Source organism: Microcebus murinus, chromosome 1, assembly GCF_040939455.1.
Source record: "Microcebus murinus isolate Inina chromosome 1, M.murinus_Inina_mat1.0, whole genome shotgun sequence".
In the NCBI taxonomy this organism is placed as follows: domain Eukaryota; kingdom Metazoa; phylum Chordata; class Mammalia; order Primates; family Cheirogaleidae; genus Microcebus; species Microcebus murinus.
In genome coordinates, this window is record NC_134104.1 from 124206836 (window position 1) to 124230375 (window position 23540).

Genomic DNA, 23540 nt, shown 5'->3' on the forward strand with positions numbered 1-23540 from the left:
TGAATAAAGGTTGGTCTTGTTTTAAATGTGTAATCTCACAAATAAATGAAGGCTAAACATATGGCTATATACCATATGTTCATAATCAACTGCTTATGCAAACTATCAAATTATTATATCTTAAAATGGAATTGTGGGGAGGTGGAGGGAAGGAAGGGAGTTGATTTAGTACTATCTTATTTGAAGCCAGGAAAACAGGTCATACAGAATTAAGCTTGGAGGAGGGCTGAGTTTGTTCGTTTTTTCCTAGATTCCAAAGAGAAAATTAATCTGAGATATAAAAAGAGTAAAGTCCCTTTGATCTCCACACCTCAAAATGCCCAGTGCAAATGCATGGAATGAATGATTGCAGACATCTTAAACTCATCTACAAATATTTACTCTGTCAACTAATCTTTAATAAGAAATAGAAGGACTCCTATTAATAATTTAAAGGAGACTTGGCCAGAAAAAGAAATCCAGATAAGTTAAGGGGTTAGCAGGAAAGGATGATCAAGGTTAGCTGTGAAGCTGGGTAGGTAAATTTACACCACACATTCATATAAATGTATTTCCACAATAAGATGGATTTATACAAAACCCATCCCACAAACTCAGAAACAAATCTACCTGGTGAGCTGCAAATGCTGGCAATTTCACAAACATACTTCCCTGAAGACAGATGTGGAAAAATTGACTGATTTTAGAATAAGTCAAATCCATTATACTGCTCACACACATATATACACTACTATGAGACATGACAATCATTTTGGATCTTTTTCTGGGTTATTTTTCTATTTAGAGGGTTTTTTGGAAGCAAGAGAAAAAGAAAAGTTAGTGGAAAATGCTGTTAGTCATGAGTGACAAAGGGTATTAGAAAGTGCTGCCATAGTTCCTTGCCAGAAAGTTGTTTTGTTTTTTTGTTTTTTCTGGAGATGTGCTATTTCACCTCAAAAAATGAAAGAGCTTGACAGGTGATTCTAGGAGGCTTTCCCACCTACAACAAACAATTAGTGCCTGGTACTGCTATGGCCCTCAAGGCCACAAAACAAAACAAAAAGTCCTTTTGCAAAGATCAGAAAATATTAATTTAAATGCCTATCACAAATCTCCAAAGTCTGGCCTAAACAACAAAGCAAAATATTTTAGTCACTTCAACAAAAAACCAGCATATGAATCAAAGATGGTTGTTAATTTGACTGGAAGCACATATAATCCAATATAGTTATGCTAGTTTTCTATGGCTACTGTGGCAAATAACTACAAATTTAGTGGCTTAAAACAACAGGAAGTTATCGTATAGCCCTATAGATCAGAAATCTGACACACATCTCATTAAGCTAAGATCCAGTTGTTGGCAGAGTGCCTTCCTCTCTGGGGGCTCTAGGGAAGGAAAACCAATTTCCTTGCCTTTTCCAGCTTCTAGTGGTCACCTGCTTTCCTTGGCTCATGGTTCTCTTACTCCAACTTCAGAGCCAGCAATGCCAGGCCAAGTCCTCATGTTTTCATCTCTAATTCTAATTCTTCCCTTTTAGCCCCACTCTTCTACTTTTAAGAACTGTTGTGACCTTGAGCCCAGCCCAATATTCAGGATAATTTCCCTATCTTAAAGTCAGTTAATTAGCAACCTTATTCCATCTGCAACCTTAATTCATTCCCTCTTGCCAAGTAGCCTAATATTCACAGCTTTCAGAGATTAGGAAGTGGACAGGTTTGGGGCCCATTCTTCTACCTACCACAATAGCTTTCTTCAGCTGATAGAAATGAGGAGCTAAGATAGACTGTAAATATTGTCCTTACAAATATAAACCTGTCCACCAGCAGCTTTGGCAAGGCCTCATATGACCCCAATAAAAAGTTTTACATATTAATGACTGAATTAAGAAATTTAAGAACCAATTTAAGAAATGCCTCACATATATTGAAAGTTTTGCTTTTCAGGCTTAATCATAAAATTTAAAGATTAAAAAATACATTGTTTTTGTCATCAGCTTTGTGATGTGATATGAATAAATAAGCTTATTTTTGTTAATATTTGGTTCAAGTCAATGCATTCTTTTGAAAACAAATAAATGGATTGGTCTATCTTATTGAAACACAGACTTCATATCATTCAATTATCTACTTGGGTTTTGTTCATTACCCTAATTTCAGAGTCAGGTAACTAAGATAGACTGCTGTGATAGAAATCATGGGTGTTCAATCCATAACTGATTCTCTCCTCCTTGGGCACAGGGAAGACCCCTCTTCCCATGCCTTACTAGTTTTAGTCAATGAAATTGAGAGGAAGTGATTTCCAGGCTGAGGAATTTACACATGACCACCATGCTTCCTCTAGCCTACTACTCTTTCTGCTGCTGTGGGGACATTGAAAGCCAGACATTGAGATGGTGGTAGCACAAAACAGGAGAAACCAGGAGAAACCTAGTCACTGAATAGGGAAGTCACTGCCCTAGATCAATTCTTTACTCACATTGGACTTTATGGGAATGAGACATAAAACCCTTTGTTACCTAAGTCAATAGCTGTATCTGTTACAGCAGCAAGTCTAGCCTAGCCTGACCAACACAGTTGAGAAGTACCATATTGTATCTTATTTAATCAAAGACACTATCAATTTCAAAATATACTATTATATTATGTATCACTAATAAAACATTGTCCATTAAATTGATAAATCATCTATTTTAAGATTCATTTCAATTTCAGAGATGTTAAAATGTATAAAAGTGTGTATTTTAGACTAGATGAAATATGGTGTATCTAATTATGAGGAAATCTAGAAAATTTTAAAACTTGTCCTATTTTCTAGTAAGAATATCAGACTTGAACATCAAATTATTAGGAAAATAAATGAAATGTAAATTTCTGTTTATGTTGTTAATTTAATAACAGATTTATATTCCCATATTATATAAAATAATATATTTAGAGATACTACTTTTTCATCACTCTGAAATTTCATGAAATATAATTACTCAAACTCTTCACATGCATATAGATGTAAGTGTCCTTGTCACGACTCTGGCTACTTTGAGTTGTGCAACCCAACTCCCCAGAGCACTTCCAGCTAAGATTTTTGAGATACAACTCTCCTTGAGTCTGCATAGCAAACTATCATTTTAAGTTTTGCCTTTTTTTTAAGCCTGTTTGTACTACTATAACAAAATACCACAGACTGAGTACTCTATAAAGAACAGAAATTTATGTCTCATGGTTCTGGAGGCTGAGAAGTCCAAGATGACAGCACTACCAGGTCTGGTTGTATGGTGACAGCTACCCTCAGCTGCCAAGATGGCACCTTATTGCGGCATCCTCTGTAGTAGAGGAATGTTGTGTCCTTCCATGGTGAAAGGAGGAAGGGCAAGAGGGATGAACTCCCTTCATCAAGCCCTTTTATAAGGGTACCTAATTCCATGCATGAGGAATGACCCTTCAGGACCTAATAACATCTTAATGACCTCATCTCTTAACCCTATCACATTACCAACACCTGAATTTTGGAGGCGAGACAGTCAAACCATAGAATCTTAAAGTACAAGTACAGTCATGCATCACATAATGATGTTTTGGTTAATGACAGACCACATATGTGATGATGGTCCCATAAGATTATAAGGCAGTTGAAAATCTCTATCACCTGGTGATGTCATAGCCATCAAAACATTGTTGCAAAACATGTTATTCATATGATTGTGATGCTTGTGTAAACAAACCTATCGCACTGACAGTCATATATAAAAGTACAACACACACAATTATGTACAGTACGTAATTCTTGATAATGATAATAAATGACTAAGTAACTAGCTTATGTATTTATGATACTATGTGTTTTATGGTTATTTTAGAATGTATTCCTTCTATTTATAAAAAAAGTTAACTGTAAAGCAGCCAAGGGCAGTTCTGTCAGGAGGTATTCAAGAAGAAGGCATTGTGATAACAGGAGATGACAGCTCTATTTATGCTATTGCTCCTGAAGACCTTCCAGTGCGTACAGTGGCAGAAGACAGTGATACTGATGATCCTGCCCCATGTAGGCTGAGACTAATGTGTATGTTTGCGTCTTAGTTTTTAACAGAAAAAGTTTAAAAAGTAAAAAAAAAAAATCAAGTGTTAAGATAGAAAAATGCTTACAAACTGAGGACATAAAGAAAGAAAATATTTTTGTACAGCTGTACAATGTGTGTTCTAAGGATTATTACAAAAGAGTCAAAAGTTAAAATATTAAAATTTTATAAAGTAAAAAAGTTATAGCAAGCTAAGGTTAATTTGTTATTGAAGAAAAAAACTTTTTAAAATAAATTTAGTGTAGCCTTTATAAAGTCTCCACCAGTGTATGGTAATGTCCTAGGCCTTCATATTCACTCATCACTCACTGAGTCACCCAGAGCAACTTCCAGTCCTGCAAGCTCCATTCATGGTAAGTACCCTATGCCTTATACAGGTATGCCATTTTTTATCTTTTATACTGCATTTTTACTGTACCTTTTCTATGTTTAGATATATTTAGATACAAAAATACTTAATGTTGTGTTATAATTGCTTACAGTATTCAGTACAGTAACATGCTGTACAGGATTATAGCCTAGGAGCTATAGGCTATACCATATAGCCTAGGTTTATGTAACTACATTCTCTGATGTTTGCACAATGACAAAATTGACTAACAACGCATTTCTCAGAACATATTCCTGTCATTAAGCCACATATGACTGTACTTATTTCAATGAGATTTGGACAGGCTTTTAAGTTGCTGTTGTTTACCCTGTATCTCTAATCTTTACAACATAACTACCTGCTGTGTTGATTTTAAAAGTGCTTTTCAAAAGACTTGTTAACAAATACATCCCAGTTTTAAAACCCAGGATAGAGCATGAGTCAGGTATCCAATCTCACTGCCCATAAGGCAGCATAGGATATGTTAAAAAGGAGAAAAATGATCACGGAGATGAGTCAAAAGTCCTGGTAGGAAATATCAGAACAGATGTGAAACTTGCATGCATAGAAAATAAATTCATCAACTAAAGGAAAACCATACCATGGCTTTGTCCAAAACACTGTCTGAAACACACATTATATAAGATTTTTACTCTATTATGTTTGTGTTCTATCCAACCTTAAAGCCAAGATTGAAGCTTATTTAATTTTCTACTTAATTGATTCATTCCAAATCTGAACCACGATGGGTCAAATAAGGCCATTTAAGGATGCTCTCTGCCCTGCCAGCACATGGCCTTTAGTTTCATAACTACTGTATAATTTATACTTAGCTAAGGGATGGACCATGGGATTACATACAACCTTCCTGGGTGAATAGCTTATTTCAGAGGTCCATGGTGCTGATTTTCCCATGAATACCTGATGTTCTGGGGACCCACTGCCCCACCCCTTTGCCCTATTTTTTTTATGTTTACTCAGGATGCCACATGAAGTGCCTGGTTGGGCAGGTGTTAATTTGTATCTATAATTTTTCAAATTGGTTATACTCTTTTAAATTTCAGTTAGAGACTTGTCAATGCTAGAAGAAACACTCTAAATTATTAAATATGCCTCAGGTGGAGAATCAGTACAACATCATTCAATATTAGATTCATTCATTCATTCATTTTAGAGACAGGGTCTTACTTTGTTGCCCAGGCTGGAGCGTAGGGGCATGATCATAGCTCACTGCAGCCTCAAATCTCTGGCTCAAGGCATCCTCCCACTTCAGCCTCCTGGGTAGCTATAACTAAAGGCACATACCACCATACCTGGCACATATTTTAATTTTTATTTTTATAAAGATGGGAGTCTCTCTATGTTGCCTAGGCTGGTCTCAAATTACTGGCCTCAAGTGATCCTCCCATCTTGGTCTCCCAAAGTGCTGGGATCATAGGCATGAACCACCTAGCTTGACAGATTCATTTTAATTATCCTCTAAAACTCAGAAAATATTTATTCCTAGGTATAAATTAAATTAGAGTCAGGTGGATACAGTATCATGAAATATAAATGTTACTCTGTGGAATATATGACAGATATGAAATAAATTATGGTTATGAATCAAGTCTTATAGACATCTAAAGCTCTGGAAGTGATGGGCAATCTAGGAGTGTAAAAGTGACCCTCAGCATTTGGTCTTCTTTTCTGAAGGCTAAAGGGCCAGGCAGTTCCACCAGCTTCTCTGTCTTAGGTTTTGCAGTCTGGGCTATTACCTTTTATCCCATTATCTCAGGCTGCTTTACCAGGCACTAGGTCCTTTTAGACCTGCTACTCAAATGGTCCCTGCACCTATAAAGACTGAAGAGAGAGGGTGATAAAGGACCCCTACCCTCATCTCTAAATAGCCAATTTTCCTCCTGAGAGAAGACTCTAAATCTCTGTTAACGTTCCTGTGGAAGACAATGTTGTTCAGTTGAGGTTAGATGAAACCCCAAACCCCATGATTATTTTCTGGACTAAGGACTTTGTGTCCCAACTGACATCTAGAGACCTTCCCAATTGCTTTCTATCTCCACAGCTTCACCTACATCTCTCTTGGCCATTCATTAGCTAAAACAAATACTGATAACAATTGCTTATGATGTTTTCTTTATTCTAGACACTTTAATAATTTTTTAAATGTATTAACTTTAATGAGGTATAATTTATAGACAATAAAATGTACCCAATTAAAGCATAGAGTTCAATGAGCTTTGACAAATATACATATCTGGATAACCATCACCACAATCAAGATATCAAATTTTCAAACATTTCTATTATCATGAAAGGCTCCCTTATGCCCTTTTGGAGTCAATTCCCACCAATACAAGCCCCAGGCAGCCACTGGTCTCGTTTCTATTACCACAGATAAGTACTACCGTTTCTAGAACTTCATAGAAATGGAATCATAAGTATGAACTCTTGTGTGAGGTTTCTTTCAATTAGTATGTTTGTTGTATTTATCCATATTGTGTGTACTAGTAGTCTGTTCCATTGCATTGCCAAGAAATATGCATTGCATGGACAGAAGACAAGTTTGTTTATCCATTCACCTGTTGATGGACACTTGACTTGTCTCATATTTCTAGCACTTATGAATAAAACTGCTAAGAAAATTTGTGTACGAATCTTCTTATAGACATGCTTTCATTTCTTTCAGGTAACTATCTAAAAGTGGAATTGCTAAGTGAGTAGAGGTTTTCTTTTTGAAAATTAAAATACTAAAAATATATCACATTTAACAGAGTTCAATTCACCTTATTTCCACTTGAACATTTAAAAGGAAGAGGTTATAGCATAAGGCATACAGTAGCCCACAACTGAAAAGGGCATGTGAAATTCCTACAGGTAAAGTACAAGTCCCTTGAGGTCAGAACTTTCTCTAGCACTGGGAAGGGGCTCAGGACTTACTCAAGGAGTGGCTGAAAAAGAAATTAAGAAATGACTTCTGGTTAGGCTATGGGCAGGTAGCCAAGACCTTATTTCACTGCAGTCTCCACATCTGAATGGTGCCTGTAGGGATGGGGAACCTGAGGCCTCAAGGCCACAAGGGGCCCTCCAGATCCCCAAGTATGGCCCCTCTACCAAATCCAAACGTCACAGAACAAATCCTTTTATTAATCCCTTTATTAAATGGATTTGTTCTATGAAATTTGGATTCAATCAAAGGGCTGCACTCAAGGATCTAGAAGGCCACATGTAGTCCCGAAGCCACAGGTTCTCCATGCCCACATGGCGGGGAATTCAGCTGCTAAGTTGCTAAAAATAAGGCTAGAGTGCAAGAAAGTGCCTGGTAAAAATTAATGTAATAGATCATCATCATTAAATATAAGGAGTGATAATTTCTTTAACATTCCAGTTGTACTTTCTCATTTGATCATAATGGTTACCCTTGACTTTAGCTAGATTAAATCAGCTATATGCGTAGCAAATATAAATAATAAGTCTTATCCTATCTTTTTTCTCTGCAACTAACTCCTCACACCCCAGAGGGAATTCTCCAATTCAACATCAAAGACTGATTAGACATTTCGTGTAGGAGCTTTGAAAAGATGACTGTGTAATTTTATTTTACATATGCATGATAGATAAAAAATAAACAAAAACTTCTTCTGGGTACTGAAAATTTAGAGTTGGATCTTCTAAAAGGCAAAAAGCATTGGGAAAATAATTAACCATTTCAGTGTTCATCAACAAATTGAAGTTTTATGACCCAAAATTTTATAATGAAGCTATGTTATCACTAATCATTTTGTAGTTGCCCATCATTCTAATAATTTATCAAAGCCAAAGGTTTGCATTTTCACAGTTCTAAGTCTCCCTTTTCTATTTAACATTTAAGAAAGATAGCATTTAGAAAATATGAATTTGTAAAGAGAAAGAAAATAAGAGAAGTGTCTAAAGTCTTTTATAAAGCATCTGGTCCACCTAAAACTACTATGTGTGAGGTTTTTTTCCATCTTACAGCTTATTATGGAGACCTAAGTAGTGTTTCCTTATAGCAGAAATGAGGTGGTAAAAGGAGTAGAATTGCCCACTTCCAATTAGGCTGATAAGTCAGTATATTGCCTAACATATTGAAATGTCCATGACAAAAGACAAAAGACAAAATGAGAAGTAAGGAGGACACCAGTTTGAGTCTCCCTACAACAGCTGGAACCTGTGGTTAGGGCTAGCTTAGGAGTAATTTTGCTACTACAATGCACAAAAATTAGCACAGAGATGTAACAAAAACTTTTGCCTTTTCAAAGTGCAATTCACTTGACATGTTTGTCTTTTTCTTACAAGTCCATTGCTCCTCCCCACACCTCCAGATACATACAACTTTGGGGGATGTAGAAAGGCTGCCAGACTACAAAGCAAGAGCAAATTACTTAATGTCTTTGGCTTCTCACTTATGAAATGCAGTAATAAGTACTTTTCCTATTTGAAGCCAGGAGCTGGGCCCAGACTTCTTGGTCTAGACCACCTGTGCAATATCCTATCCTGGGAGTTCCTATTTATACACAGTGATGACTCTGTCCTACAGCAGAGCACAAGCCACACATACCAGGTACTACGAATGGCCTTTCTCAGTTTTCTATTCTTAGAAAGAAAGCCCCGTGGGATATTGCTATGCTTCCAAATTTTACTTTGGGAAACTAACAAATAATGTATTAAAAAAATAAATAGCTCTAAGGCACAAATCCATCTGATACACACATGTGTTTGTCAATGACATCTGTTACCAGATGGCTTCCACAGCACCATTTTAAAAGCTGGCAAATGCCAACCTAAAGAGCCTTAGGTGCTGGTCTCCGTACAGCTGAAGGAGGCAGCACAAGCTCTAGAAGCTCTGTCAGGAAGACCTCAACTACAAATTTAGGCTGAGGCAACCAGACAATCTGAGCTTCACTACCTTAATTCTTACTTTGAAAAGAGAAACACCTACTGCCAAAGAGAGTTGCTATCTCATTGTGCAGCCATGAGGGTGTACCTCTCAGACTTCCCACTGGAGGGGTGCAATTAACCAAGGAAAGGATTCCAGCTGCCATGTTCTGAAATCCATCCCCACACATTCTTTCAGAGGCTACTATGCCTCCCCATGGGCCACTGCTGGAGCACAGCAGGGATGGGAAGGCAGGCCTCTGACGGCTGACTTTGCTTGAGGACTTGCTGATGCCCTTGCTACCTCCGACTACACAGCAGACTAGTACACTTCCACCAAGCCTCTCTTCTCACTTGGAATAAGACTTTAACCATGGTCTGACAGTTTTCCCACCTTTTCTAGCTCCTTCCCTATTTCCTTTTATGTGGGTATTTTCCCTAAAAATAACCTTGCAATTTTCATCCCATCTTGGCATCTGCTTTTCAGAGGTCCAGACTCACATATCACTCATTCATTTATTCATCCACTCATTCATTCATTCAAGAAATACTTGTTGAGTGCCTATAATGTTCCTGGCACTTTGTTCTAGACACTGGGGAGACTGGTGAACACGACTGAGCAGACCCCCACATTCATAACCCATCCATGCCCAAAGTGTCCTAACTGCTTCTCCTTCTTCAGTGATTACTGTGTGCTGGACGCTGAGCTAAGAACAATCCACATGCCTAGTCTCATGTGCTCTTCACAATAACCATGAAAGGAAATATTATTATTCTTGTTTCATGACAAAACTGAGACCTAGCAGGGGAACAGGGAAACACAGTGCTTCAGAGCATTCAGAGTTCTATACTATTCTGAAGTCAGGCTAATGACAACATTGTTTAACACACCCACAAGAGGTCCCTCACCCAGTATGAGTTTCCAACTCAACCTCACTATTACAAAGAAGATGGAGAGGACAGAAAAACTCTCAGCTTCTCTGCTTTCCATCCTGTTTACAACCCAGTCCTGGAAAACCAATGGCAGGTGATCACATATACCCAGGGCTTCTCTCAGAGGCCAGCCAGGCCCAACTGCAGAGCCAGCCACATCAACTCATGTAGCAGCTGAGAGTACCCTTCTGAAAACTGATGTAAACACATACCATGATGTCCAAGGTCAGCTGTAGTGTCCTCTACACTTGACTCAAGTTCACTGAGGTTCAGGAAAGGAACAGGCTGAGACTTAGGCAGGTTCTCTGAAGTTGGTTCATCGAATTCCTTGTGGAAGGTAATTAACAACTCATAAGAAGCTGATAGAAGGAAATATTAATAGCACTACCACAAATGAAACAATATTCTTCTTTAAAAGATTATTTGGAAAGAAGTCTACCTAATCTTTTCTCTTAAACGTGATACCATTTTCAAACTTCAAAAAGGTAACTGGGGATTAGAGAAACAGCCCTGAATTAACAAGCCAGATGACCTTGGGCAGAGCTTTTAACCTCCAGGGGGCCGCGGTTTCAGGGACATGACTAGGTGAGTCAAGTGGGTACCCAAGGTACAAAACTGAAGGTGCTCACTTCATTGACAGCTGAGAGTGAGTGTCTCCTTTGATTTTGCTCCCAAGGTATCCCACTTACCTTACCCTACTCCAGTGCTTTTCAGTTTTCTCATCTCAAAATTAAAGGTGTTGGATTGAAAGACTTCCAAGTTCTCTTCTAGCTTTAAAAGTTCTATGATTCTATGAATTCCAATTTCTTAAAAGAATAAGATCTAAAAGAGCACATGATGAAAGAATTCACACTTGAAAAAAATAAAAGGTAAACTTCTCAAATCATATTTCAATAAATCATTTTTTTCCTCCAGTTTTTGTATGTGTTTATGTGTGTGTCAGTATGTGTGTGTGTATTTGTGTTTGCAACCTAGAGCTGATGCTGAATTGACCTATTTTCCTTGATTATGGCTTTCATGGGGAACCATTCCAAGTATGTCATCTTATTAAAAAGGAAATTAAAAAGAATGTTCAAAGTAATATTAAATGAATAAGTAAAATATAGCCATGCCTCACTGCAGTACAGGATTTGTGAGAATATCATCATAAAGTGTTTTTAAGAATTCCATTTTCTGTACTGTGTAATAATTGCTTCAGGAGGTAAAACTGGTTCCAGATTTCAAAGGATCACTGATGGCACACAGATGACTTCAAGAACAAAGAAAAGAGACTGCATGAAAAGCATCTTTATATGTACTTCAGAAATTATTTGAAAATAAGTATGTATTTGGACTCTCAATTGACTTTGATTTGCTGAGGTTCTCTTTGAAGGGAGCAGACAGAATTGTTATAATTGCTTCTCTTAGAGGAGGACTTGATCTGATCTTTGATCTCTGTTACCACTCCATGTATGGAGACTTGTCTGCTATGTACTTTTCACAGAGACCCAATTCTAACATCCCCGTGACTGTATATGCCACAGGATAAAAGACAGACTGGACCTGTCTTGTGTATTATGGCATCTACTTGTTTTTAAGCTGCCATCCGTTAAAGAAATCATGTCTAATATGATTCCACATTCAACTGTGCTTCAAAATTTCAAAGCCCAAAGTCAGCCAAGCAGAAAATGCCTGCCAAAATACAAGGCCTTGTCAATCAGGGTCTGAAAAGCAAAGCAAGGCACTCTCCTAAATGCCTCAAAGAATTTTATAACATGTTTAAGAAGTGCCATAGAGCCCATTCTCTCTCCTAACTCTGATTCTCTACTACAACTGCTTTTGAAATATAAAGTGGTTTGCCTCAGCTAGGCAAGAGAGAAAGAAGAAGGAATAGAGAATGGAGCCCCAATGAGACTAGGAAGAAATTAAACTTTAAATATGTGTATGGGTAAGTGGGAGGAAAGCACTCAAAGATGGGAACATTTTCCTTTTACTTCCTCTTCTTTATCACATTTTTCTTCAGCTTCTTGCAACTGATTAATCCAATTTCTTTCTTATATTTTATTTCATCTTTTTTGACTCAATGATAACTTTCCCTGAGACGTTTAAAACCCTTCAGGACCTTCTGCAAAGTGTTCAGCTTCCTGTTTTCTTCTCCTTTGTTCTCTGAATATCATTAAACCTGCCTCACTCTTGTGCTGGTGAATATGATTAAACTTTACTCTTCCCTGCCTGGCCACCTCTCTTTATCTTCCTTCTGGGGTGAACAAGCAAGTCTTCCCTCAGGTCGCTCCATATTTTCATCCATTCCTATTAAATGTTTTTATTCCTAAAGAGATTATAAGGAGGTCTGTTCATTGGTGGCTTTTCCAGATCTTCTTTCATCTGGAGGTGAACTGCTCCTTTCAGGAAGCCCACTTCCTATCCATTATTAATCAGCATGTGGATCTGGACCATGGGAATAGCAGGGAGTGTACTAGAAATGCAACATCCCAAGCTCCAACCTAAACCAACTGAATCAGAATCTGCATTTTAACAGGATCCACAGATGACTTGGGCATGTTTCAAGGTTGGAGGAGCAAGGCTATAAACCATAAGAATTTAGAGGAGGGCCTGTGGACTGTGGATCCTTGAGGTCAGAGGTTTTCACAAAGAGGTGGCAACATTTAAAAGAAAGAGGTGGGATGCTGAGTGGGCCAGAGGAAAATGGTTGATGCAATTGCACAACAGAGGTGAGTGTGCTGAGCCTAGGCCACCCTTGTCTGTAGGCCTGAACCAGCTGGGAAGAGGACTCAGTCCTTAAGGAGAACAGATTCAAAGGCCATGTACCTGCCTGGAGCATTCTTTGCCCCCATCAATACACAAATGTAGGAAAAAGGCTTCTGGAAAGCTCAGGACCAAAGATGTTGGTGGCACTAAACCTCAGAATATCAAAGAATGAAGCAAGGGGAATAGGATCAAGATGGCGGACGAGAAATACCACCAGATAGAGTGTCTCTGCAGAAAAGACAGATTCTAGCAGAAATTAGAAAAAAGAAGCAAGAAGACGAGCATACAGCGGACGAGGGCCGGAAGGAGGGGTACCTGAGACCACGGGAGACTCCACGGGAGGAGGTTGCAGAGGAGAACTGGAAGCTGAGACCGCTGGAGCAGCCTGGAGACCAGCAGGAAGGGTAGGTGGATCAGTCACCTTTCCCCTCCCCTGCATCTGGGACTGCTGGTGGGTTCCCCAGCGGGTGGAGAGACCTACAGACACCAGCCCAGAGACGGCCACCGCCAGCGAGCGGTAAGCCTGTAGCACAGACCTGAGCCACACGGCAGGCACCATATTGCCTCCTTCTCTCCTCCACCGACCCTATCTGCGGCTGCCCGAAGAGACAATATAGCCACCAGCTGGAGGCATCTCCAGGGAATGGGACCTTCCCTTTGGGGACCCTACAGCTGACTAAGGGGAACTCAGACTGTGAGCTCCCTACCCGCCAGCCCTCCAAGGTGCTGCTGGCCCAGTGATCCCAAGAGAACGGGGCAGACCCTGAGGCTGAGAGACATAGACCCAGCTTGGGCTCCCTGTGGGCTAACTGTGACTGGCACTCTTCTCCCTGGTGGGGATATAGTTTGAACTCTGGGACCCAGATCCCGTGCACCGAGGTCTCGCGTTGCCCGGGGCACAGAAGGGATATACGTGAACAGCCTACTGAGGTGTGTGTGCCTTCAGGGGCAGATCAGCATCCTAGAGGGCAACGCTCCTCCCAAAAAGAAGCCGTATGCCCAGCCCAGGAGGCATTCCTGTGCAGGGAACCTCCCTGCCAGCATCACAGTCAGGGAAGGCCTGGTGGTGTGTGGTCTGGCCTGCTGGCAGAGGCCCAGGAGTAGCTGTGGAATTGGGGAGGGTGGAAAGAAGCCAGGCCCGCTCCAGACTGCGGGTCTCAGACAGCCCCACCCCCACACACAGATATTCTGATTGAGCGGGGTGATTCCAGCCCCTCCCTGACAGCTTTTCCTGGAAGCAGAGAACAGAACTTTGGCCCCTGCTAACGGCATAGGTGGTACCTGAGGGCAGCCTTACCCAACCCCGCTCCGCCCAGACTCACTCCTAGACCAGCCCTCACTGATGGGGAGAAAAGGACACACCTGGAAGTCCCAGGGCCCCATCGACCACCTGAGGCACTAGAGTGCCTCTCTACAAGAACAAGAGCTGATAACAGGACACAAAAACAACAGTGTAGCCTGTTCCTCCAAACAAGTGCCATCTACTGATAGGGAGGACATCCTGTACAGCCTTTTCATGGCACCTATTGACTCAATATACAGGGAGTGGTCGAATCTCACCCACAGACACCACCTACCGGCTCAGAACTAAACAAAGTGTGTGAATACCCAAACAAAAACCTAAAGAAAAGAAACAACAACTGATCGACATGGGAAGAAATCAGCGAAGGAACTCTGGAAATATGAAGAACCAAACAGAAAACACACCCCAAAGAGGAGCACCAGCCCCCTAGAAACGGACACCAACCAAAATCAGGCAATCAAAATGACAGAAGAGGAATTTCATATGTGGATCATAAGAACACACACTGACCTGCAAGAACAACTCAATAAGCAACACAAAGAAACCACAAAAAGCCTCCAGGACCTAGAACAAAAGTTCACTAAAGAAATAGACACAATGAAGAAAAGTTTAACCGAACTCCTGGAAATGAAGAATCAACTGGGGGAAATACAAAATACAGTGGAAAGTCTGAAGAACGGGTAGATCAAACAGAAGAAAGAATCTCAGAGATTGAAGATAACAACCTCCAACTAAATAAAACAGTCACAGAGATAGAGCAGAGAAACAAGAGAAAAGAGCAAAGCCTACAAGAGATGTGGGATTACGTGAAGAAACCTAATGTGAGGGTCATAGGGTTACCAGAAGGGGAAGAAGACAACACTCAAGGGTTGGACAAGTTATTTGAAGATATAATAGAGGAAAATTTCCCAGGTCTTGCTCAAAATCTCGATATACAAGTTCAAGAAGCTCAGAGGACCCCTGGGAGATTCAATGCAAACAGGAAGACGTCACGACATGCAGTCATCAGACTGACCAAAGTATCAACCAAAGAGGCCCTTCTAAGAGCTGTAAGACAAAAGAAGCAAGTGACATACAAGGGAAAGCCAATTCGAATAACACCAGACTTCTCTAATGAGACTTTACAAGCCAGGAGAGACTGGGGCCCCATTCTCACTCTTCTGAAACAAAACAATGCCCAGCTTAGAATCATATTTCCTGCAAAACTAAGCTTCATATATGAAGGAAAAATTAAGTCATTCTCAGACATGCAAAGTCTCAGAGAATTCACCAAGACAAGACCAGCCCTACAGGGAGTACTCAAAACAGTGTTACCCACAGAACACCATATTAAAAACTCACAAATATAAAAGCAACCCAAACCCAAAGATTAAAGGCCAGATAACACAATGGCTCAAGAGAGAAATCAAAGCAACAACATCTAACCCAACAGAATGAACAATAATCTACCTTACCTATCAGTTCTCTCAATAAATGTGAATGGCTTAAACTCTCCACTCAAGAGACATAGGCTGGCTGAATGGATAAGAAAATACAGGCCAAGTGTATGCTGTCTTCAGGAAACACATCTAACCTGCAAGGATGCATATAGACTAAAAGTAAAAGGGTGGAGATCAGTATTCCAGGCAAGTAGAAGCCAAAAGAAGGCTGGTGTGGCAGTTCTAATTTCAGACGATTTAGTTTTTAAACCAACAAAAGTAGTGAAAGACAAAGAGGGTCATTATATAATGGTGAAGGGCACAGTTCAACAAGAAGAGATAACAATTTTAAATATATATGCACCCAACTTAGGTGCACCCAGATTGATAAAGCAAACCTTACTGGAGCTAAGCAAATGGATTAATAGCAACTCTATAATCACCGGAGATTTCAACACCCCACTGATGGCACAAGACAGATCCTCCAAACAGAAAATTAATAAAGAAATAATGAACTTAAACAAAACCCTGGAACAATTGGGTCTGACTGACATCTACAGACATTCTACCCCAAATCCACTGAATATACGTTCTTCTCATCAGCTCACGGGACATTCTCTAAGATTGACCATATCCTAGGACACAAAGTAAATCTCAAGAAATTAAAAAAAATAGAAATCATACCATGTACCTTCTCAGATCACAGTGGAATAAAACTAGAAATCAAGCCTAACAGAAACTCACATTTCTACACAAAAATGTGGAAATTAAACAACCTCCTACTAAATGAATACTTCATAAATGAAGAAATCAAGATGGAAATAAAAAAATTCTATGAAGAAAATGACAATGGAGAGACAAGTTATCAACTCCTCTGGGACACAGCTAAAGCAATTCTGAGAGGAAAGTTTAGCACCATAAATGCCTATAACCAAAAGTCAGAAAGATCACAAATAGACAATCTAACGAAACGACTGAAAGAGCTGGAAAAAGAACAGACCAGCCCCAAACCCAGCAGAAGAAGTGAAATCAACAAGATCAAATCAGAACTAAATGAAATTGAAAACAGGGAAGCTATTCAGGAGATTAATAAAACAAAAAGTTGGTTCTTTGAAAAAATAAACAAAATTTACACGCCACTGGCTAAGCTAACGAAAAGCAGAAAAGAGAAATTTCTAATAAGCTCCATCAGAAACAAAAAAGGAGAAATCACAACTGATCCCAAAGAGATACAAGATATAATTTATGAGTACTACAAAAATCTTTATCCAAACAAACTGGAAAATGTGGAGGAAATGGACAAATTTCTAGAAACACACAGTCTCCCTAGGCTCAACCAGGAAGAAATAGATTTCCTGAACAGACCAATCTCCAGAGCTGAAATAGAAACAGCAATTAAAAATCTCCCTAAAAAGAAAATTCCCGGTCCAGATGGTTTCACACCCGAATTTTACCACACTTACAAAGAAGAACTAGTACCTATCTTGCAGAAACTATTCCACAACATCGAGAAGAACGGAAACCTCCCCGACACCTTTTATGAAGCGAATATTACTCTGATACCAAAACCAGGAAAGGATGCAACAAAAAAAGAAAACTACAGACCAATATCCCTAATGAACATAGATGCAAAAATTTTCAACAAAATCTTAGCTAACCGAATTCAGACGCTTATCAAAAAAATAATCCATCACAACCAAGTGGGCTTCATCCCAGGGATGCAGGGATGGTTCAACATACGTAAATCTATAAATGCAATTCACCACATAAACAGAAGCAAAAACAAAGACCACATGATTCTTTCAATAGATGCAGAAAAAGCTTTTGACAAAATTCAACACCCTTTCATGATACGAACACTTAAGAAAATAGGCATAGAAGGGACATACCTAAAAATGATACAAGCCATATATGACAGACCCATAGCCAACATCATACTGAATGGGGAAAAATTGAAAGCCTTCCCACTTAGAACTGGAACCAGACAAGGCTGCCCACTATCTCCATGTCTGTTCAATATAGTGCTAGAAGTTCTGGCTCCAGCAATCAGACAGGAAAGTGGAATTAAAGGTATCCAAATAGGGGCAGAAGAGATCAAACTTTCACTGTTTGCTGATGATATGATATTGTATCTAGAAAACCCCAAAGATTCAACCAAGAAACTCCTGGAACTGATCAATGAATTTAGTAAAGTCTCAGGATACAAAATCAATACACAGAAATCAGAGGCATTCATATACACCAATTACAATTTTATTGAGAACCAAATCAAAGACTCAATTCCCTTCACAATAGCAACAAAGAAATTAAAATACCTAGGAATATACTTAACCAAGGAGGTAAAAGACCTCTACAGGGAGAACTATGAAACACTGAGGAAGGAAATAGCAGAGGATGTAAACAGATGGAAATCCATTCCATGCTCGTGGATCGGCAGACTCAACATCATTAAAATGTCTATACTACCCAAACTGATCTACAGATTCAATGCAATACCTATTAAAATCCCATCAGCATTCTTCACAGATATAGAAAAAATAATTTTATGCTTCGTATGAAACCAAAGAAGACCCCAAATGTCAAAAGCAATTCTAGGTAACAAAAACAAAATGGGAGGCATTAATATGCCACGTATCAAACTATACTACAAAGCTGCAGTAATTAAATCAATATGGTACTGGCACAAAAATAGAAATATTGACCAGTGGAACAGATGTGAGAATCCTGATATAAAGCCATCCTCATATAGCCATCTAATCTTTGACAAAGCAGACAAAAACATAGGCTGGGGAAAAGAATCCCTTTTCAATAAATGGTGCTGGGAAAACTGGATAGCCACGTGTAGAAGGCTAAAGCAGGACCCATACCTTTCAACTGTCACAAAAATCAACTCACGCTGGATAACAGACTTAAACCTAAGGTATGAAACTATTAGAATTGTAGAGGAAAGTGTTGGAAACACTCTCCTAGACTTCGGCCTAGGCAAAGAGTTATGAAGAAGTCCCCAAAGGCAATCACAGCAGCAACAGAAATAAATAAATGGGACATGACCAAACTAAAAAGCTTCTGCACGGCCAAAGAAATAGTCATGAAAGTAAATAGACAACCTACAGAATGGGAGAAAATTTTTGCATCCTACACATCCGATAAGGGGCTGATAACTAGAATATACTTAGAACTCACAAAAATCAGCAAGAAAAAATCAAATAACCCTATTAAAAAGTGGGCAAAAGACTTGAACAGAAACTTTTCTAAAGAAGACAGAAGAATGGCCAACAAACATATGAAAAAATGCTCAACATCTCTAATCATCAGGGAAATGCAAATCAAAACCACAATGAGATATCACTTAACTCCAGTGAGAATGCCCTTTATCAAAAAGTCTCCAAACAATAAATGCTGGCGTGGATGCGGAGAGAGAGGAATACTCCTATACTGCTGGTGGGACTGCAAACTAGTTCAACCCCTGTGCAAAGCAATATGGAGATACCTTAAAGTGATACAAGTGCATCTACCATTTGATCCAGCAATCCCATTGCTGGGCATCTAACCAAAAGATCCAATGACACTCTACAAAAAAGACACCTGCACTCAAATGTTTATAGCAGCACAATTCATAATTGCAAGGCTGTGGAAACAGCCCAAGTGCCCATCAATCCAAGAATGGATTAATAAAATGTGGTATATGTATACCATGGAGTACTATTCAGCTCTAAGAAACAACGGTGATATAGCAGATCTTATATTTTCCTGGTTAGAGCTGGAACCCATACTACTATGTGAAGTTTTGCAAGAATGGAAAACAAGCACTACATATACTCACCAGCAAATTGGTATTAACTGAGCAGCACCTAAGTGGACACATAGGTACAGTAATAGGGTATTGGGCAGGTATGAGGGTGGAGGGGGTCGCGTATATACATACATAATGAGTGAGATGTGCACCATCTGGGGGATGGTCATGCTGGAGACTCAGACTTGTGGGGGTAGGGGGAGAATGGACATTTATTGAAACCTTAAAATCTGTACCCCCATAATATGCCAAAAAACAAAATTAAAAAAACAATGAAGTAAGATCTCTCAACAGTACAGCATCAGCACTTTTCTTTTTGCTCCCTTTGATCTTTGCTGATGAAAAAGAGATGGAACTGGGAAGTCACTAGGGACATTATAAGTCAGGAGTTCTTAGGATCTTTGTGAAATCTGCTCTATCTTCATCTAAGTTGGGCCAAGATCAGGACTTTTTGTCTGGCTTCCATATTCTGTGTGACAACACACACATAACAAAATCCTCTGAGATTCCGCCTGCCATCTGGCCTCAGACTTATCTTTAGTTACTTTAGGACCCCTAAAGGACCCTGATTTAGAAGAGGAGGGAGTACCTCATAGACCATAGTCATAACACTGATAATAATTATAACAAAAATAAAAGAGAACACGAAAATGGTTATCTTGAAGGGTCAAAGAAGAAAAGCAAAGAACTTAAGTAAATTATCAGACACTACAATTTAAGATCATACTTGAAAGTACATTTTTATTTGCCATATGGTAACTCCAAGAATAAAGAACATCATTTAGGTTTTATAAAACAAAATATTGCCATGTCTATACTTCCTAGTGACTTCATAGTTCCATCTCCTTTTCATCAGCAAGGATCAAAGGATCAAATGGATACTTCTCCATTTCCAATCTTAGGAGGAAAGTCCTTAGAGTCAGGTGTCCCTGAGCATTCCTGAAAAAATGTGCCCTGGTTTCTCTCATTGATTAGACAAACACACATATCACCAAAGTCAGAGTTCTTATAATCCTGTTAGACTCCTTGTCAGGATCTGTGGGAATGTGCTGTTCTCAGCCCTGTGGGGACAATGCAGACTAAGCCAGGGAAGAAGGCCCACCTGCACAGGCTATCATTTGTGGGGCCTAGAAAGCATCTGAGGAGCTAAAGGAAGGCTTTCCATTTTCAGAGAGGCCCTGGGTCCTTCCACCAGTGCTGGCACCAAGACCCTCCCCTAAGGAGGGGTCCAGCCCTGGGGCTGACCCCATGGCCTTTCAGCCAGCAATTTCTTCACTCACCAGGTTCCATGAGCAGGAAAGATCCCATCTCCCAAGCTTCTGAGGCTTGCAATAGATCCCACAGTTGGCTTCACTTAATGGGGTTGGCAGATGGGTGGGAAAAGAGGGGATGGATTGAGCACATATTGCCAGCATCCCCACATTGTCTGCTAACTAGTCCAACAAACAGAGGGAGATTCTTTTTTTTTTTTTTTTTTTTGGGGGGGGGGGCAAACCACGTGGCTTTATTATACACTCGTGGACGAGGTTCTGGGGCCCCAAGAGCAAGGGCCCCGGAAGTCGCCCCAGAGGGAGATTCTTAAGGTCAGAGGAGGCTAAGCCTGTTGTCTGATCCAACTTGAGATTTGTAGAACCCTACAGCATGCAGAACCCCTAAATAACTGAGAAATGCAGATCACTGTCAGCTCTCCCCCTCAGAGAAGGGCAGAGAACAAGTGTTCCTAGGCCCTGCCTGGCTGAGAGTGACCTCTTCTGAGGGTTCCTGCATACCCCAGGTTTTAAAGCCCTCTGATGACTAAGCTACAATAGAATTAGCATCCCTGGGGTTCAGGAAATTGTCTCCACAGCTTCAGGGGATTTGGTTCTTCCTCCTCAAGGAAACATTCTCTCTCAGATGCAGGGATCTTCAATTAATGAACAATCAGAATTTAAAACAGTAAAAGTTCTCCATAAAAATGGCTCCATCCCAAGTTGCTTTTACCAGAAGAGCTATGATGGTGTTGATGTTGGTGTTGATGTTCATTGCCCAAATATGACCTCGTAAAGACCTCCTTAGATATAAGAGCCTACCTCAAGACCTATGGAAATATTCTCAACCACTAGAAAAAGATATTATTTGCTATTCACAAATTTGGAATACAGAGGATATGAATTTGGGTTCCATTTTGTGTGAATCTGCAACCCTATTTGGTATTGGATATATATGGCAGTTCTTCAAAGTTTGAATGAGGTTATTAACAAAATGCACAATGATATGGGTGGTAGACAGAAAATAAAAAGGAAAAGAATAAAAATTAAGATAAAGAGAACAATGGACAATGTAAACAATAGAATGAGTGGAATTAGAAATTACATATAAAAACATTTGTTCTGGAATTAATCATTTTGACTCATCAACCATGTGCATTCAGTGCCCATTCAATTATCCTATGCACAGTAGATACTTTTTCATCAGATGAATTAATTGATCCATCTCTAGCCATAACCTCTTTGCTTTTGTTTTCCAGCCTGTCCCTTTTCCTACCCAACTGGCCCCATGAACCTGAAGAATCTGAAGCAAGAAAAGGTTTAATGTAAAGTTTAAAATCAGAGGGTACTTACATGGAGTACATCAACACTCAGCTGCTGAAAGTTCCGAGATCTCAATTCTTGCATTCGCTTGTTATTCTCTTCATATTTTTCTTCCACAATCTTTCTGCAAACATAAAGTGAATACAGAAAAATAACTGTGAATTGCTAAAACTATATCTATATTATACAGATAAGTGTGGTCCCTGTGTCATCAGGCAGACTGGGGTGTTGGGAAGCCAGGCCATCAGGTCTCTCCCTCATCAAGGTGTATGCAGTGCAGCACCGAGTTCATTTCCTTTTAAAGCACACACAAGGATGCTCTGGTTCCTCATTCATCTTTATAAATCCTAACATGCAGCAGAAAGACAAGAGAGTACTTATCCTTTTGTGTGTTCTCTGAGTGTGATGATAAGGGTGTGTGTCCCCAATGCCAGCATGGTGCCTAACACATGCTTATAACTTGAAACCCACTCTCAGGATGAACAAACACATACACAAGGAAAAACAGAATTACATATCAAATAATTTGTGGGAATATATTTGGGAGTCATTATGCAGGGGAATTTTTCTACAGACACATTTTCTTTGTTTTCTCTGCTACAGGAAAATTGAGTTTAATAGACCTGCTACTAGAAAGAATGATTTGAGTTCTTATGAACTTAAATTGTGTGCCAATTTATATTTAGATTTTTTTAAAAGTCACTGAACATCCTTCTAGTCAAATTCTCTTGTCTATAAAATGGGTACATTATAACTCTTCTGACAACAGCATTATTTTCTAGTTAAAACACATGATCTCCCTTGAATTCTATACAGGACTATCAGAAACAGTTCCAATTCATTCATAAAATCAAGACTGAACTTTATTTAAAACCACTGACTTTAAATAAGAAAAATATCAGTGCATAATGTTGAAGATTTATGACTGTTTTGTATATAAAATACAGTTTCAATATGAACAATTTGTAATTACCTGTAAATCATTAAATTTCCCTTTTAAATTTGTTACTATTAGAGATTTAATTTTCCTTTTAGCCTCAACCAATGACATGAATCATGGGACTTCAGAAATATTGCCATTTCTGAGGTTTTAGAAACAGATTTGGGGCTGTGAATTGATGCAATGGCTCCAACACTTTACATGAAAATATTAATATTTCCCAATAAATCCCATACTAAAGGTTACAGTGGTTTGCAGAAACCCACTTGTATTGGCTCCCAAGAGCAGACTGTGTACATATCTTCCCAAATGAGCATTAAATGATATCCTGATAGAGCAGGAAACTAGGAGACAGGGCTGAGACTGGATACAGGGGCTTGAAGATCAGGTGCAGGCGTCAAAGTAAACAACTCTCAAGCAAAAGCTAACTAGAGGGGCTGATAACCTCAGGCAATAACTGGCTTCAACTGGCTTGTCAGTTATCTCTGCCACCTTACGTGAACTTTGGCTAATTACAATA

At 39.3% G+C, this 23540-nt stretch overlaps 1 protein-coding gene across 3 annotated transcripts in view; it reads right to left on the reverse strand.

The window, feature by feature from the left end:
- NEK11 (NIMA related kinase 11) overlaps positions 1-23540 on the reverse strand; it is a 250945-nt gene that overhangs the window by 128380 nt on the left and 99025 nt on the right. For all 3 annotated transcript variants that reach the window (XM_076005375.1, XM_076005377.1, XM_012766914.3), the window contains 2 exons: positions 22111-22204; positions 10461-10575 (listed from right to left, as the gene is read on the reverse strand). In XM_076005375.1, the coding sequence (XP_075861490.1) occupies positions 10461-10575; positions 22111-22204 (209 nt within the window). The remainder of the gene's footprint in view (positions 1-10460; positions 10576-22110; positions 22205-23540) is intronic.